The sequence below is a fragment of the Hyperolius riggenbachi genome, chromosome 2 (assembly GCF_040937935.1).
Source record: "Hyperolius riggenbachi isolate aHypRig1 chromosome 2, aHypRig1.pri, whole genome shotgun sequence".
Lineage (NCBI taxonomy): Eukaryota > Metazoa > Chordata > Amphibia > Anura > Hyperoliidae > Hyperolius > Hyperolius riggenbachi.
Window position 1 is genome coordinate 358,939,827 of NC_090647.1, and position 18,117 is coordinate 358,957,943.

Genomic DNA, 18,117 nt, shown 5'->3' on the forward strand with positions numbered 1-18,117 from the left:
AAAATAAAATCTTCTATGAACTCACCATACTCCTAACGTAAAACGTTTGGGTGTCTTCTTTCTAGAATGGGGTAATTTGTGGGGTTCCTATACTGCCCTGGCATTTTAGGGGCCCTAAACCGTGAGGAGTAGTCTTGAAACAAAAATGTACTACTTCTCCTGAGTACGGCGATACCACATGTGTGACACTTTTTTGCAGCCTAGGTGCGCTAAGGGGCCCAACGTCCTAATCACAGGTCATTTTGAGGCATTTGTTTTCTAGACTACTCCTCACGGTTTAGGGCCCCTAAAATGCCAGGGCAGTATAGGAACCCCACAAGTGACCCCATTTTATAAAGAAGACACCCCAAGGTATTCCTTTAGGTGTATGGTGAGTTCATAGAAGATTTTATTTTTTGTCACAAGTTAGTGAAAAATGACACTTTGTGAAAAAAAAAAAATCAATTTCCGCTAACTTTTGACAAAAAATAAAATCTTCTATGAACTCGTCATACACCTAACAGAATACATTGGGGTGTCTTTTTTCTAAAATGGGGTCCGTTTCTGGGGTTCCTATACCGCCCTGGCATTTTACGGGCCCAAAACCGTGAGTAGTCTGGAAACCAAATGTCTCAAAATGACTGTTCAGGGGTATAAGCATCTGCAAATTTTGATGACAGGTGGTCTATGAGGGGGCGAATTTTCTGGAACCGGTCATATGCAGGGTGGCCTTTTAGATGACAGGTTGTATTGGGCCTGATCTGATGGATAGGAGTGCTAGGGGGGTGACAGGAGGTGATTGATGGGTGTCTCAGGGGGTGGTTAGAGGGGAAAATAGATGCAATCAATGCACTGGGGAGGTGATCGGAAGGGGGTCTGAGGGGGATCTGAGGGTTTGGCCGAGTGATCAGGAGCCCACACGGGGCAAATTAGGGCCTGATCTGATGGGTAGGTGTGCTAGGGGGTGACAGGAGGTGATTGATGGGTGTCTCAAGGTGTGATTAGAGGGGGGAATAGATGCAAGCAATGCACTGGCGAGGTGATCAGGGCTGGGGCCTGAGGGCATTCTGAGGGTGTGGGCGGGTGATTGAGTGCCCTAGGGGCAGATAGGGGTCTAATCTGATAGGTAGCAGTGACAGGGGGTGATTGATGGGTAATTAGTGGGTGTTTAGGGTAGAGAACAGATATAAACACTGCCCTTGGGAGGTGATCTGACGTCGGATCTGCGGGCGAACTATTGGTGTGGGTGGGTGATCAGATTGCCTGCAAGGGGCAGGTTAGGGGCTGATTGATGAGTGGCAGTGACAGGGGGTGATTGATGGGTGGCAGTGCCAGGGGGTGATTGATGGGTGGCAGTGCCAGGGGGTGGTTAATGGGTGGCAGTGACAGGGGGTGATTGACAGGTGATCAGTGGGTTATTACAGGGAAGAACAGATGTAACTAATGCACTGGCGAATTGATAAGGGGGGGTCTGAGGGCAATCTGAGCGTGTAGGCGGGTGATTGGGTGCCCGCAAGGAGCAGATTAGGGTCTGATCTGATGGGTAACAGTGACAGGTGGTGATAGGGGGTGATTGATGGGTGATTGATGGGTAATTAGTGGGTGTTTAGAGGAGAGAATAGATGTAAACACTGTGCTTGGGTGGTGATCTGATGTCGGATCTGCGGGCGATCTATTGGTGTGGGTGGGTGATCAGATTGCCCGCAAGGGGCAGGTTAGGGGCTGATTGATGGGTGGCAGTGACAGGGGGTGATTGATGGGTGGCAGTGACAGGGGGTGATTGATGGGTGATTGACAGGTGATCAGTGGGTTATTACAGGGAAGGACAGATGTAAATAATGCCCTGGCGAATTGATAAGGGGGGGGGTCTGAGGGCAATCTGAGCATGTAGGCGGGTGATTGGGTGCCCGCAAGGGGCAGATTAGGGTCTGATCTGATGGGTAACAGTGACAGGTGGTGATAGGGGGTGATTGATGGGTAATTAGTGGGTGTTTAGAGGAGAAAATAGATGTAAACACTGCGTTTGGGTGGTGATCTGATGTCGGATCTGCGGGCTATCTATTGGTGTGGGTGGGTGATCAGATTGCCCGCAAGGGGCAGGTTAGGGGCTGATTGATGGGTGGCAGTGACAGGGGGTGATTGATGGGTGATTGACAGGTGATCAGGGGGGATAGATGCATACAGTACACAGGGGGGGGGGTCTGGGGAGAATCTGAGGGGTGGGGGGGTGATCAGGAGGGGGCAGTGGGCAGGGGGGGAGATAAAAAAAAAATAGCGTTGACAGATAGTGACAGGGAGTGATTGATGGGTGATTAGGGGGGTGATTGGGTGCAAACAGGGGTCTGGGGGGTGGGCAGGGGGGGGGTCTGAGGGGTGCCGTGGGCGATCTGGGGCAGGGGGGGGAGAAATCAGTGTGCTTGGGTGCAGACTAGGGTGGCTGCAGCCTGCCCTGGTGGTCCCTCGGACACTGGGACCACCAGGGCAGGAGGCAGCCTGTATAATACACTTTGTAAACATTACAAAGTGTATTATACACTTTGTATGCGGCGATCGCGGGGTTAACATGACGGATGACGCGATCGCTCCGCCCATGCCCTTAAATGGACCGCCGCCTCTGTGGGTGAGCCGGTCCTTAAGGGCTCCACTTCCCGGCCACCTCTGTGCGTTAGGCGGTCGGGAAGTGGTTAAAAGAGAGAATAAAAGAAGCACCCACTTATTTGTGCATAATTGTTTGTTCTGAATCCATAAAGGAGGGTAAAGCCTCATACACATGCTACAGGGAAGAGGCTGATAAACCTGGTTGGGGCTGTCTCTGCTGAGAATCTAACGTGTACAGCCTCGCTGATGCATTGCCAAAGACTGAGAGTGCAGCACCATCTCAACCGAGTGCCTTCCGCCATTGTCCCTCCTCCTGCAATAAGCAACAGAATGTGTGACAAGGCTGTAGCCTTGTGATGGGTCGGTACAGCACTAGTCCGAACTGTTGCCTGTGAGTGACATTCTTTGTGTACTGTATGTGTACGCACCTTAACTGTTCCTCTTACGTTTGGCTAAAATCAAAATAACTGCCTGAAAACATGTTACATCTAATTGTTTCTGTAAGTATTAGATCTGATTTCACCCCAAATACACTAGCACAAAATAAGCAAATTAAATGAAACAAAAACCCAACATTTTACAGCCCTATATTTGGGGCTTTGTCAAGGGTTTAAACTGCATACAATGAAAGGGTACGAGCATGACTTGCAGCCACACATTTTCATGCAATCCAATATCCCTACTACATTACAGGAGCAGTTTTGGGATAGAGGTCAGTTAGGCAATCACTATGTTTTTTTGGAATATGAGAGGAAACTGGAGCACCAGGAGGAAAACCGCACACGGGGGGGAGGGCACATGAACGCTGCACATAGGGCTTGAAGTATAATATCATTCTGCAAACTAGGCCTGGATTTAGCTTGCTTGCTACTTAAATGCAAAGGTTTGTTATCCTCTTCTGTGTCATATCTGACTGCAGTGAGTTTTGCTGAAAGTGAAATTGTGGTCAGCAGTAAAAAAAAAAGTGTTTTTCTAATAAATTCTGAATAGACTGAATTTACTTAGTATAGTTCTCAGTGTGAGCATGGGAATAGGAGTGCAGTCACATAAACACTAATATACTAAATTTCAGGAGCCCCTGTGATCCAATTTGACCAAGGTGAGACTGCAAATGTTTGTCTGCTTAAAGCAGGCAACTTTTCGTGCATCCAGGCAGGTCTGCAGGATCACTTACATTCTCCTGGGCTCTCCAGCTCAGAAGAACATTATTAAACTAGACCCTAACTATTTCTGTAACGATCGGTGTAACACAGAGCGGGTCTGATTATTGGTGATCTGCAGTATCACCAAGAATACAGATACATACCCGATTATTGATGATCTGCAGCATCACCGATAATCAGATATATTACTAACCTCTGGACACCTGAGAGATATGAGTGTTTGGTGCAACAGTAATACTTTGAGAACAATACCAGGAGGACAGGTACAAGGCAGTAAGGAATACTGCTGGAGTAGTATCTTTCCACAGCCTGAGACTCTCCCGTGGGGAGGAGTCAGACTGGGAGAGGGAAGGACCAGAGCGTGAGTGACACCAATAGAAGGATGCCACTGACTGATCTGTGAACTATCTCTTAACTGTAGACAAGATTCGGTACTTCGCTATATCTGATACTCTGTTGCCAAACCCTGCTTGCCTTAGGATTACCAAATCAGCCTCCTGTCTTTGTACCTTGTATGTCAGTGTGTTGCCGACCTGGCTTGCCCGACCTTGAGAGCTATCTCCCAAGGTCGGGCAAGCCAGGTCGGCAACACACTGACATACAAGGTACAAAGACAGGAGGCTGATTTGGTAATCCTAAGGCAAGCAGGGTTTGGCAACAGAGTATCAGATATAGCGAAGTACCGAATCAGTGAACAGAAGAGTGGTCAGGAAAGCAGAAGGTCATAACAGATAATAAACAATGCCTAGTCTTGGGTGTGAGCTCCGTGATCATCAACACCCTGGAACTAGTCTGAAGTATAACAGAATGGTAACACAAGTCCCTAATCTTTGGGTGTGAGGTCCTTGATCATCAACACCCTGGGACTAGTCTGAAGTATAACAGAATGATAACACAGATTCCTAATCTTTGGGTGTGAGGTCCTTGATCATCAACACCCTGGGACTAGTCTGAAGTATAACAGAATGAAAACACAGATTCCTAATCTTTGGGTGTGAGGTCCTTGATCATCAACACCCTGGGACTAGTCTGAAGTATAACAGAATGAAAACACAGATTCCTAATCTTTGGGTGTGAGGTCCTTGATCATCAACACCCTGGGACTAGTCTGAAGTAGAACAGAATGATAACACAGATTCTGACAATAAGGTCTGAGTGCTTCCACGTAGTGATCGCAACGGCAGACAACCAGTGAATGACCAGCACCCAGTATATATAGTACAGCGCTATCCAGCGCCTCCCCTAAGTGCTGGACCAATGGGAACTGGTTGCAATGTCAGCTGACCGGCTTGGTCAGCTGACTCTCTTCTGGCTGTCATAAAAGTTCTGCCTCTCAGCGCGCGCGCGCGTCCTTCTGAACCTGTGTGGACTATCAGTCCCAGCCACACCAGACATGTCTTGCGTACCACCCGCCGCGCTGGACGCGGAATCCGCCGCACCGCTATCAAGGCATGCGGTGGTTTCCCCGCGTTGGGCCATACTAGCAGTTGTAGGCCCACGCGTGCAGACCGCCGCGTTGGACGCGGAAACAGCCGCCTTACTCTGAGCGCACGTGGCGGCTTTTCCGCGTTTTCTCACAGTACCCCCCCCCCCCCCCCCCTTGAGGAGTGGACTCCGGACAGCTCCTACCCGGTTTCTCAGGATATAGGGCGTTGAACTCCCTCTTCAATTCATCCGCATGCATGCGGCACTCAGGTACCCATGTTCTTTCCTCAATGCCATAACCCTTCCAGTGAACCAAATACTGTACCGAGTTCTGTACAATACGTGAGTCTAAAATCTTTTCCACTTCATACTCAGGTTGGTCATCAACCATCACAGGAGGAGGAGGAGTGGAATCTACCTGCACTGCTGGCTTAAGCAGGGATACATGGAATGATCTCACACCCCGCATACTGGCAGGAAGATCAATGGCATAAGTAACATTGTTGATTTTCCTGGTTACAGGGAAGGGACCCACGAATCTGGGTCCTAGCTTGGGTGAAGGCTGTTTTAGGGCCAAATGACGAGTGGACACCCAGACCAAGTCTCCTGGCTGAAACTTCCACTCTATGGAACGTTTCTTGTCAGCTTGTCCTTTCTGACTCTGGAAAGCCTTCTCTAGATTCTTTTTTACCATTCCCCAAATGTCTTTAAATGACTTTTGCCAAGCCTCCAGAGCTGGAAACGGAGTAGAGGCCACTGGCAATGGGGAGAACCTAGGCAACCTTCCTGTTACCACCTGAAATGGAGAGAATCCAGAAGAAGAGCTTTTCAAATTATTGTGTGCAAATTCTGCGAACGGCAAAAACTTGACCCAATCAGTCTGTGCATCCGCCACATAACATTTTAAAAACTGTTCCAGAGATTGATTAATTCTCTCGGTCTGACCATTGGTCTGTGGGTGGTAGCCCGACGAAAATGAAAGTTCCATGCCCAACTGATGACAGAATGCCCTCCAAAATTTAGAAAAAAATTGGACTCCCCGATCTGACACTATATTCTCCGGAATACCGTGTAGCCGTAAAATATGCAGGACGAAAAGATCGGCCAATTCCTGGGCCGAGGGGAGTCCTTTCAGGGGCACGAAATGGGCCATTTTACTGAATCTGTCGACTACCACCCAAATGACCGACATGCCCTCAGACTTTGGGAGTTCGCCCACAAAATCCATGGACAAATGGGTCCATGGTTCACTCGGGGTGGGTAAAGGCTGCAATGTTCCCACAGGTGCCTGACGGGCGGGTTTACTTCTAGCACACACTGCACATTCTCTCACATACTCCTTGCAGTCAGTTGCCAATGAAGGCCACCATGCACACCTAGCAACAAGGTCCTGTGTTCTGGTGGCACCAGGATGTCCAGCATTTTTGTGGGAGTGGAACATCTGCAAAATCTGGAGACAGAATGGCAACGGTACAAACATGACCCCTTCAGGCTTTCCCTCAGGGACATCCTGTTGGAAAGGACTTAAGGTTTCAGTCGAGTTCCTCCAGGTCTCTGTGGCTGCCAACACCACTTTCTGTGGGAGAATAGTCTCTGGGTCTGAGGGCTGTGCTGTCTCTGGCTCGAAACATCTGGATAAAGTGTCTGCTTTAACGTTTTTATAACCCGGGGTATATGTGATTATAAATCTGAATCTCGAGAAAAACAGTGACCACCGAGCCTGTCGGGGACTCAATCTCTTAGCCCCCTCGATATATTCCAAATTTTTGTGATCAGTGTAAACTGTAATCGTATGTTCTGCTCCCTCTAGCCAATGAAGCTAATTCTTCAAAGGCCAATTTAATGGCTAGGAGCTCCCTGTTGCCTATATCGTAGTTTTTTTCTGCGGGTGAAAATCTACGAGAGAAATAGGCACACGGGTGTAACCTTCCCTGCAACCCAGAACTCTGAGACAGCACAGCCCCTACCCCAACCTCTGAGGCATCTACCTCCACAATAAAGGGATAGGAGATGTCAACGTGTCTTAAAATGGGTGCAGTACAAAACAATTCCTTCAGGGTGGAGAAAGCAGCAAGGGCCTCGGAGGACCAGTGGTTATTATCTGCCCCTTTCTTTGTGAGACTGGTAAGGGGTGCGATTACTGTGGAGTACCCCTTTATGAACCTTCTATAGTAGTTAGCAAACCCTAAGAATCTCTGGAGAGCCTTCAGACCCACAGGCTGAGGCCACTCCAGAACAGCAGAGACCTTGGCAGGGTCCATAGAAAGGCCCGAGGTAGAAATAATGTACCCCAGAAAGGTGACAGATGTTGCCTCAAAAATGCATTTCTCCAATTTGGCGTATAACATGTTTTGTCTTAGCTTGTGCAACACAAACCTGACATGATCCCTATGCTCCGAGAGGTTGGCTGAGAAGATTAGTATATCATCCAAATATACCAGGACACATTTGCCCAAAACCTCTCTGAACACCACATTAATGAGTTCCTGAAAGACGGCCGGGGCGTTACACAACCCGAAGGGCATCACCAGGTACTCGTAGTGCCCATCGGGTGTGTTAAAGGCCGTCTTCCATTCATCGCCCTCTCTGATCCGTACCAGGTTGTATGCACCCCGCAAATCCAATTTTGAGAAAATCTTAGCATTGGTGGCCTGAGTAAATAAATCGTCTATCAAAGGCAATGGAGAGCGATTTTTTTTACTGTGAATTTATTCAGGCCCCGATAATCAATGCACGGCAACAAAAAAGAAACCTGCACCAGCAGGCGACCGGGAAGGGTGAATGAACCCTTTAGCTAAGTTTTCACGGATGTATTCCTGCATGGACAACTTTTCGGGCCCAGATAAATTGTAGAGATGACCTCTAGGGGGCATACAACCAGACCGGAGATCAATCGGACAATCGAAAGGGCGGTGTGGAGGAAGTTTATCGGCCGATTTAGGACAAAACACGTCCGCAAACTCAGAATACTGATCTGGCAATCCTTCCACATGAATCTTGGTCTCACCTAATGTTACCTTCGCTAAACAATGATGAAAACACTGGGAAGACCAGCTCATTAGCTGACCAGTAGCCCAGTTAATCTGAGGTGAGTGAAGTTGTAACCAAGGCATGCCAAGAATGATTGTGGAGGTTGTCATACGTAACACAAAAAAAAACAAATCTTCCCTATGCAACACCCCGATAGCAACCCTGACTTCTGGAGTCTGTGACAGAGGACTGTTACTCTGCAAAGGGGAATCATCTACTGCAGTAACCTGTATCTGAGGTTCTACCGGGGTGACCGGAATACCCAATTTCTTTGCAAATTCAAAATCCATAAAATTTGCTGCTGAGCCTGAGTCAATGAAGGCTTCAGTGACTTCAGACCTATCTCCCCATGAAATGGTACAGGGAAGAAGCAAACGTTTATCATCTAGGGGTAACAATTGCTTGCCTAGGGTATTACCCCCGACTACACGTAGGCAGTAGCGTTTCCCGACTTCTTAGGGCAATTCTGTACTCTATGACCCCCCTCTGCACAATAAAGACAGAGACGCTCTGAGATTCTGCGTTTCTGCTCCACTTGAGACAATTTCGACCGACCAATCTGCATTGGTTCTGGTGGAGGTGAAGCGGGTGGAAGTGGAGTTACTGGGGGAGCAGTGTGGGACACCATTCTTACATGATTTTTACCCCGGGTCTGTCTCTGATATCGCAAACGGCGATCTATCCTGATGGCCGATGAAATAGCTTCATCGATGGACTTAGGTTCCGGCTGACTTAACATAAGATCGGAGACCTCGTCTGACAACCCTGATAAAAAACAATCTAAAAGGGCAAATGTGTCCCACCTGGCCGATACTGACCATCTCCTAAATTCAGCAGCATAATCTTCAACCGGACTCTTGCCTTGACGTAAAAGTTTGAGCTTCCGTTCAGAAGTCGAGGCAATGTCTGGATCATCGTAAATTATAGCCATAGCTTTAAAAAATTCCTCTACAGAGGTCAGGGCCTGATGACTGGTGGGAAGGCTATATGCCCAGGTCTGAGAATCGCCAGATAACAAGGTTTTAATAAAGGTAACCCTTTGGGCCACAGTTCCTGAAGAATTAGGTCTTAACTCAAAGTATGATAACACTCTACTTCTAAAATTTCGGAAGTCAGATCTGTGACCAGAAAATTTTTCAGGTACAGGCATACGTATGTCTGTGCTAAGAGGAGATCGCATATCCTTCACAGCCGTCTGGAGGGTTTGTAAAGATCCAGACAAAGCGTCCATTACCGTCTGGTGACTGCCCAGCACGATATTGATGTTTTCCACCGAAGTGGAAAGTGTGCCCAGACGGCTGGTGAGTGCATCCATTTGCATTTTTTGGTCTGCCGTTCTGTAACGATCGGTGTAACACAGAGAGGGTCTGATTATTGGTGATCTGCAGTATCACCAAGAATACAGATATATACCCGATTATTGATGATCTGCAGTATCACCGATAATCAGATATGTTACTAACCTCTGGACACCTGAGAGATATGAGTGTTTGGTGCAACAGTAATACTTTGAGAACAATACCAGGAGGATAGGTACAAGGCAGTAAGGAATACTGCTGGAGTAGTATCTTTCCACAGCCTGAGACTCTCCCGTGGGGAGGAGTCAGACTGGGAGAGGGAAGGACCAGAGCGTGAGTGACACCAATAGAAGGATGCCACTGACTGATCTGTGAACTATCTCTTAACTGGGGAGATAGCTCTCAAGGTCGGACAAGCCAGGTCGGCAACACACTGACATACAAGGTACAAAGACAGGAGGCTGATTTGGTAATCCTAAGGCAAGCAGGGTTTGGCAACAGAGTATCACCGAATCAGTGAACAGAAGAGTGGTCAGGAAAGCAGAAGGTCATAACAGATAATAAACAATGCCTAGTCTTGAGTGTGAGCTCCGTGATCATCAACACCCTGGAACTAGTCTGAAGTATAACAGAATGGTAACACAAGTCCCTAATCTTTGGGTGTGAGGTCCTTGATCATCAACACCCTGGAACTAGTCTGAGGTATAACAGAATGATAACACAGATTCCTAATCTTTGGGTGTGAGGTCCTTGATCATCAACATCCTGGGACTAGTCTGAAGTATAACAGAATGATAACACAGATTCCTAATCTTTGGGTGTAAGGTCCTTGATCATCAACACCCTGGGACTAGTCTGAAGTATAACAGAATGAAAACACAGATTCCTAATCTTTGGGTGTGAGGTCCTTGATCATCAACACCCTGGGACTAGTCTGAAGTATAACAGAATGATAACACAGATTCTGACAATAAGGTCTGAGTGCTTCCACGTAGTGATCGCAACGGCAGACAACCAGTGAATGACCAGCACCCAGTATATATAGTACAGCGCTATCCAGCGCCTCCCCTAAGTGCTGGACCAATGGGAACTGGTTGCAACGTCAGCTGACCGGCTTGGTCAGCTGACTCTCTTCTGGCTGTCATAAAAGTTCTGCCTCTCAGCGCGCGCGCGCGTCCCTCTGAACCTGCGTGGACTATCAGTCCCAGCCACACCAGACATGTCTTGCGTAGCACCCGCCGTGCTGGACGCGGAATCCGCCGCACCGCTATCAAGGCATGCAGCGTTTTCCCCGCGTTCGGCCATACTAGCAGATGTAGGCCCACGCGTGCAGACCGCCGCGTTGGACGCGGAAACAGCCGCCTTACTCTGAGCGCACGCAGCGGCTTTTCCGCGTTTTCTCACAATTTCCTTTTGATTGATCACTTACCTTTACATCCCTCACAAGTAAGTGCATTATAGTGATAGCCAGATGCTTTATCACCACACACCACACAAAGCTCTTCATGCCCTTTCATCCGGATATTGGAATGACTAAATCTGGGCCTCTTCATAGTAGGATACATTTCTTCTACACTGTGAGTCATGTTGGCTGGTTTACTGAAGTCACAGGTGCTAAGGACATACTGCCCATCTCCGTATGTGTTCTCCAGACTGTATGCACTGTAATGGCACTGAGATGATGGAGATTGCAACACAGGAGAGTAAGGCACATTGCTGTACTGACAGTATGGAGTTGCCTGGAAGTCTGAGTCCGGGAGTTGATAATTAATGTGCTCTGGAAGAACATCTGTAAAACAAAAATGGAAAAGTTTGGCAGTGCACTAATTTTACTGATCACATTTGGCATAGCCATAATTGAGATCCTACCCACCATTTTCTGTCAGCCAATGCAATAAAGGATGTGGGATTTTAAGCTGTCAAATTGTTCCAGATTTAGTTGCATCTCTTTACAATAGTAATGCGATTAAGCCTCTAGTCTAGTCATGTGTACCTCTCATCACATTGACCTGCCTATTTAACCTTTTTTTTTTAAAGACACTGGAGAGGATGTGGGAATGGTTAAATTCATTTTTTTACACTTGAAGCTCACCTGTAGTGCCGGCCACAGGGTGTTAAAAGCTGAACTAGATCTTTTAGTAGTAAAGAGCAATGATCCCTAAGAAAAACAATGTTCTATCAAAGCACCTTTATGTATTTCAAATATTTTCACAAGCTTCATAAAATTGACATACCAGCAATTACTGTTTGTGCAGATCCCTGTTGTTTTTCTCTCTCTCCATACACTTCACATTGTTACTAAGAAAGCTGCCTTGCTGAGATGGGAATAGTTACCCCAAACTGTTGTGTACATGTCTAAAAATCGCTTCATTTGTGAGCATTCCCCCACCCTGTGAAATAAATGTTTCATTTCTGTAAACTAGACAAGCTTTAGAGGTGTGGAAAATGCAACATATTTTGGCCCATATGCTATTCACTTTATCACCTGAGTTTTCTCCTAGGTGATAATTTTAAACTTGCCAATAAAATGCCTTTTTAAGCCACCAGAAGCCAAGAAAATACTCGAAATAATTTTGAAAGTACTTTTTCACCTACTTTTTGGTACTTTTTTAGTTGAAAAGTGCTGGAAAGTTATGTTAAATCGAAGATGAAAATTATCTCCTAGGAGATAACTCAGGAGAAAAAAGTTAATTGCATATGGGCCATGGGCTCATATTTAATTCACTTTTTCTCCTAAGTTTTTCATATTCGGTTTAAAAAAAACTTTTCAGCACTTTGCAATTGAAAAAGTACCAAAAAGTGGTTGAAAATGTATTACCAAAATTATTTTGGAGTATTTTCTTGCTTGCTGATGACTTAAAAAGCATTTAATTAATAAGGTGTGAAAATATCACCTAGGAGAAAACTTAGGAGAAAAAGTGAATTGCATATGGACCATGGGCCCACATGCAATTCACTTTTTCTCCTAGGTGATATTTTCACAATTTGTTCATAAAATGCCCTTTAACCTCCTTATGGTAATCACGAGTCCAGCTTGAGGTGGACAAAAACATGCCAGGAGCGGTAACCCTGAGCTGAAATCATGGTAGCTGCCGCAGGTCTATGCAGAGCAATGCAGCGGGCATTTTTCACTCACCTCACAGGGGATCCTAACATCTTCTTCCTCTCCTCCAAGGCTCTGCTTCCCTCCTAGTAAGATCGCCGTCTGTCATCATGACAACAGCCAGCAATCTCACTATAGGGTTACAGCGCCGCCTGGAAGATGGAGAAAAAATGCAGCACTGGATCCCAAGGAGGTGAGTTAGTGGGTATGGGTATTATACCATACAAGATCACTGTGGCAAAGTGCTAGTGATTTTTCTAGCGTTTTCTGATCCCTAGTGTGAATGGGCCCTAAGTGATGGTTTTTAGTGGCATCACCTATTTATTTTTGTCCTAAGCAGCCCAGTTGCCACATACAGAAAACATTTCTCATGGAGCTGTAACGCTGTTTTAATTCGATGTGAACTTTATACGTGTAACATGATTTCTTCCAGACCACACAAGCCTGTTTTATTTTTTATCTGTCTTTAAACTATGCATTTTCAGCTTCCAGAGGATAACACCAGAACATCTAAATTCCTCAGGAAGAAGCAATTAATGTTCCACAAAAATGCAGCTCTAGACACTAATCTAAATGTGTGCAGTACAGTTATGCCCTGTTTATAAAATAGAATACAATCTACAGTATAACCAGTGACATAAAAAACTGTACCAACAGTGCATTATTTCTTGTGGGGTGGCCAACCTCGGAAGCCATGGTATACAAATATAGGCAACATAGCGTATAATAATAGTCAATGAAATATTCGACCATGTCCCATTCTTTGCCACATTATTTGGAAACAAAATTGTATATTTTGCTCTTGAGCAAAATATATTCAGTATGGTATGATGTTGTTTTTGGTCTGCTTAAAGGGAATCTGAAGTGAGAAGCATATGATGACCATAGTTATCTCCTTTTAAACAATACCAGTTGCCTAGCAGTCCTGATGATCTTTCTGGCATCAGTAGTGACTAAATCACGCACCTGAAACAAGTGTGTGGGTAATCTAGTCAGTCTTCAGTCAGAACCATCTGATCTGTATGATTGTTCAGGGTTTATGGTTAAAAGTATTAAAGGCAGGACAGCCAGGCAATCTGCATTGTTAAAAAGGAAATAAATATGTCTGCCTCCATATCCCTCTCATTTCAGGTGTCCTTTATGGACACACACTTACCTGATAATGATGGACAGGTTGCGAACATGCAAAACCCACCTAGATAATAATCTTACCCATCTACTAAGACATACATGCTTATATGCCTTCAGGATGCATTTCTAAAGCTGGCTATGCATGGAACAGTCCTAGACTGGGTTTTTACAGCTTTGAGGATAACTACTGCGCCACCTGATTAAGCTAGAGGTCAAATACAGCCTAAGTAGACATCTGGCAAACATGAATTGAAAATAACACAAGCACATAAGTTCATGTTATTTGATTATTTGCATTAAATAACAGTAGGGGCAGATTTCATGGATAAGTGCATGTTTGTTTTTTTTTAAATAGGTAGAGCAGAAGAGGTAGAAATAACAAAGTGATCAGGTACTTTCTGCAAAAATGTCTATGCATTTCTGATGTTCACAGCAGATAGCAACTTTTTTAAAAGCAGTCAATTAAGGTGTCTACTGCACAGAATATACATTCCTTTCAGCATAACACTGAGACTGCATCACAGATACCACGGACCCTACTGGAATTGCAAAATGTTGTGAAAGAGGTGTCTGATGCTGTTCTGTTTATTAAAAAAAACTGAAGCATTTAAAGAACCCACTTGGTAAAGATCAATTAATCAAGTTCTTTTGATTAGCAGCACCTGGGTAATTACTTTAATAATCATTACTTACTTTACCGTGATAATTCTTAGGAAGTGTACTTAATTTTTCACACCTTGCTTCTGAATTTTAAATTAATGCTTGCAAAAGACATGATGAATCTGCTATGCGTATTTGTTCTTCTGAGTTTGTATTCCTCTAATGGACCCCAACATTTTTTTTTTATTACATTCTGATAGAAACCAAACCTTAGATTTGGAAGTGGGTGTACTTTCTTTTTTTTATCACGGCTATGTATACTGTATACACATATATAGTCTTATTTGCCAGCTTATAATTATACCACTTATCAAAGTGTCAAATGTTATCACATATTTCTTGTTTGATAAATTGGCTCACCATAGTAAGGCAGTGGTTCAGCAAGACAGTATGCATCAGAAACTGTTACATAGCTGTTTGCCATAGTCTGCTCCAGTCCTTCCCACTGTCTCATTAACCCTTGTTAATTCACCTTCGCTGTAGAGAAATCCTGAAAGAAATGAAATGTAGAAGAAATTCTAGTTTAATCCTTTCATTGTCTGAATTTATTACAATAGCATTACCATAGATCATCTGTCTAAGGTTGTTTTCCCTCATATGATTTCACTTTACATTCCACAAGTAACAAAAATAGCACAAGTAACCTCCCGTTACTCGTGCTATTTAATCAGTGTGCCTTAATTTTAAGACTCTACATGCTACGCGCACTAGTGGCAGCGTATCATGCGTAATTAACCTCAGCCACAGGAGCGCACTCTCAGTGCACGCTATGCTGCGGTGGTGCAGCATAGCGAGCGCTGGTAACTTACTTCTGCTATTTGCCAATAACGGGCGCTCCCCTCGTCCCGCCCGTGCTATTTGCAAGGTAATAGAAAAGACTGATTAAACTGGTTTAAACACTATGTTATTTTTATTATTTCAGCCTATGTTAATCCCACTCATTATAAGGTGTTCAGATTCACAAAAAGTCTTTACTCACAAAAAGTTCTTAAAGTACACCCACCTGTTCTTTAAATTTAGAGCAATTCACATCCTTAAAACATAAAATCCTAAAAGTTTCCAAAGCTCAGCATATTTCCAACAACTAACTCAAGTGGAAAGGTACTCACCAAACTCACATACTATTTTGTGGTTGATAAATAAATTAAGTACCACATTCTCCCACTCCCCTACATTCTGTTTTAATATTTTTATTGAATCTTTTAATTGTCAATAAACTGAACATTACATGACATAAACCAAACATGAGAGATACAGTCATCCAAAACCGTAATAATGAACCTCCAAATGCCTGTATGATTATAATACAATGATCAGGCAGAAGAACTGTCTCATATACCTGGCCAAGCTTCCGTTTTGTAATTACTAACTGAAACTCCCCCTTACCTACCAGCAAGACTCATGAGGGGAATATAGTACATAAGAACTTTATCATAAGGGGCCATTTGTTTTTTTTCTATGCCCTAACTATGATCTGTTTGGTGGCAACCAGAATAAAATGAGCAAGATGCATTTGGTTTCTTGACAGAGTATCTATATGGAAATGCAATAACGCTGTCCAAGGATCAAGTGGAATATCTTTATTGAACATATGAAGCAAAGTTGTCCGCACTCCTTCATCATATTAAAAATTCAGATCTTTATTCAATCGTCATTAAAAGGCACATGTACCATGTCTACATGGTACATGGTACATGGCAGCAGTAGCTACGACTAAGGACCCAGGAGGGTCGGTAACGCGTCAGCTCTTATGCTGGCATGTACCACTGTTGTACCTTTTAATGATGATCGAAAAAAATATGGATTTTTAATACAATGAAGGAGTACGGATAACTTTGCTTCATATGGTTGTTAGGAGTGGTGTTCCTGTCTCCTGCACCCTTCTACACACAGCACAGTGATATGTGGTGAGGTGGAGCAGCTTCTTTTTCTACTTATCTTCATTGAACCGCTGTTGCAGCAACCTGAAGATCCAACATCTGAAGGTGGCCACACACCATACAATTTTTTAAATATCTGTTCAATTTAAGAATTGCAATCAATTTTTCTGACTGATTGTAACATTTCAAAAATCTGACCAATGTACCACACACACCTATGTTCAATTTTTCCCCAATTATGATAAAAATGATTGGATACTCTGACAAAATTGCTAGGGTGTGTATATTAATAAACCGGCAATCTAACACACACCATACAATCTATAGAAAGATTGAAGAAAAATATCTGGCATTCCGGATCGATAAAAATCGAAGAAAACGAGAAATCCGATCGGATTTTTCAGTCGAATGAAAAAAAAAGCTTTCGATTTTTTCGGGAGATACGATCGTTTTTATCGAATTACTGTGAAATCGGATCATTTTATTGTATCGTGTGTGGCCACCTTTACAGCTTCAGGCATGACCGAGGGTGGAGCAGATCTCCCTTGAAATTGCAGAACTGGAAACAAGCCTAGAACCTGCGCCTGGCGGATGCATCAACCTGGGAGGCACCCAATACAATTGCATGAGCATTTTAAATAAGACCTCACTGATTGATAGGTTAACTGAAATATGAGAGACCGTATTCAAAACTTTTTGCCAGTCTTCCTTGGTATGCTCTTTAACATCTTTCTACCACTTAACGGGCCATATGCAATTCTCTTTTTCACATGAGTTTTCTCCTAGGAGATAATTTTTCATCTTTGATTTTAACCACTTCAGGATTCTGCGTACGCTTAACTACGCCCCTGAATCCTGAAGTGGTTCCATGTCAGTTCACGGAGGGTGTCTCCGTGAACACCCTGCGAGCCGCCAATCGCGGCTCGCAGGGTAAATGTAAACACGCGGGGAAGATCTTCCCCGGTGTTTACATATATACGGCGCTGCTGCGCAGCAGCGCCGTAGAGGAGATCGGCGATCCCCGGCCTCTGATTGGCCGGGGATCGCCGGCATCTGATAGGCTAAAGCCTATCCTATCCGGCGCAGGACGGCTTTCCGTCCTGCGCCGCACACGGGGGACGGGAGAGGGAGGGAAGGAGGCAGAGGGAGGACTAGTGCTGCGGAGGGGGGCTTTGAGGAGCCTCCCCTGCTAGGCACATGTGAGCGGCGGCGATCAGACCCCCCCAGCAGGACATCCCCCTAGTGGGGAAAAAAGGGGGAGGTCTGATCGCCCTGCCTGATTTCTGATCTGTGCTGCGGGCTGAAGAGCTCCCGCAGCACAGGTCAGCCAAACCACCCGGAATCCGGAAGTGGTTAAATAACTTTCCAGTACTTTTCAACTAAAAAAAGTACCAAAAAGTTGCTTAAAAAGTACTATCAAAATTATTTTAAGCATGTTCTTGCCTTCTGGGGGCTTAAAAGGCATTTTATTGACAAGTTTAAAAATATCACCTAGGAGAAAACTCAGGTGAAAAGTGAATTGCATATGGCCCAACATGTGAGGTGCTTACAATTAGAATCAGGGGTGATAAGGTGTAAATAGAGTGCCGAGGCTATGCCTTTTCTTAACCTGCTGGGCGGTCTGGACGAGCTCAGCTCGTCCAGTACCGCCGGAGCCTGCCGCTCAGGCCCTGCTGGGCCGATTTGGCTCAAATAAAAAGCAGCACACGCAGCCGGCACTTTGCCAGCCGCGTGTGCTGCCTGATCGCCGCCGCTCTGCGGCGATCCGCCGCGAGCAGCGGCGAAAGAGGGTCCCCCCAGCCGCCTGAGCCCAGCGTAGCCGGAACAAAAAGTTCCGGCCAGCGCTAAGG

At 45.1% G+C, this 18,117-nt stretch overlaps 1 protein-coding gene across 1 annotated transcript in view; it reads right to left on the minus strand.

Annotated features, from left to right (window-relative positions):
- The window catches only part of LOC137546808 (bile acid receptor-like), a 128,369-nt gene that overhangs the window by 22,721 nt on the left and 87,531 nt on the right, over nt 1–18,117 (minus strand). The window contains exons 2-3 of the mRNA XM_068269682.1: nt 14,748–14,877; nt 10,923–11,282 (exon numbers count right to left, since the gene is read on the minus strand). Coding sequence (XP_068125783.1) covers nt 10,923–11,282; nt 14,748–14,841 — 454 coding nt within the window. The 5' untranslated portion in view covers nt 14,842–14,877. The remainder of the gene's footprint in view (nt 1–10,922; nt 11,283–14,747; nt 14,878–18,117) is intronic.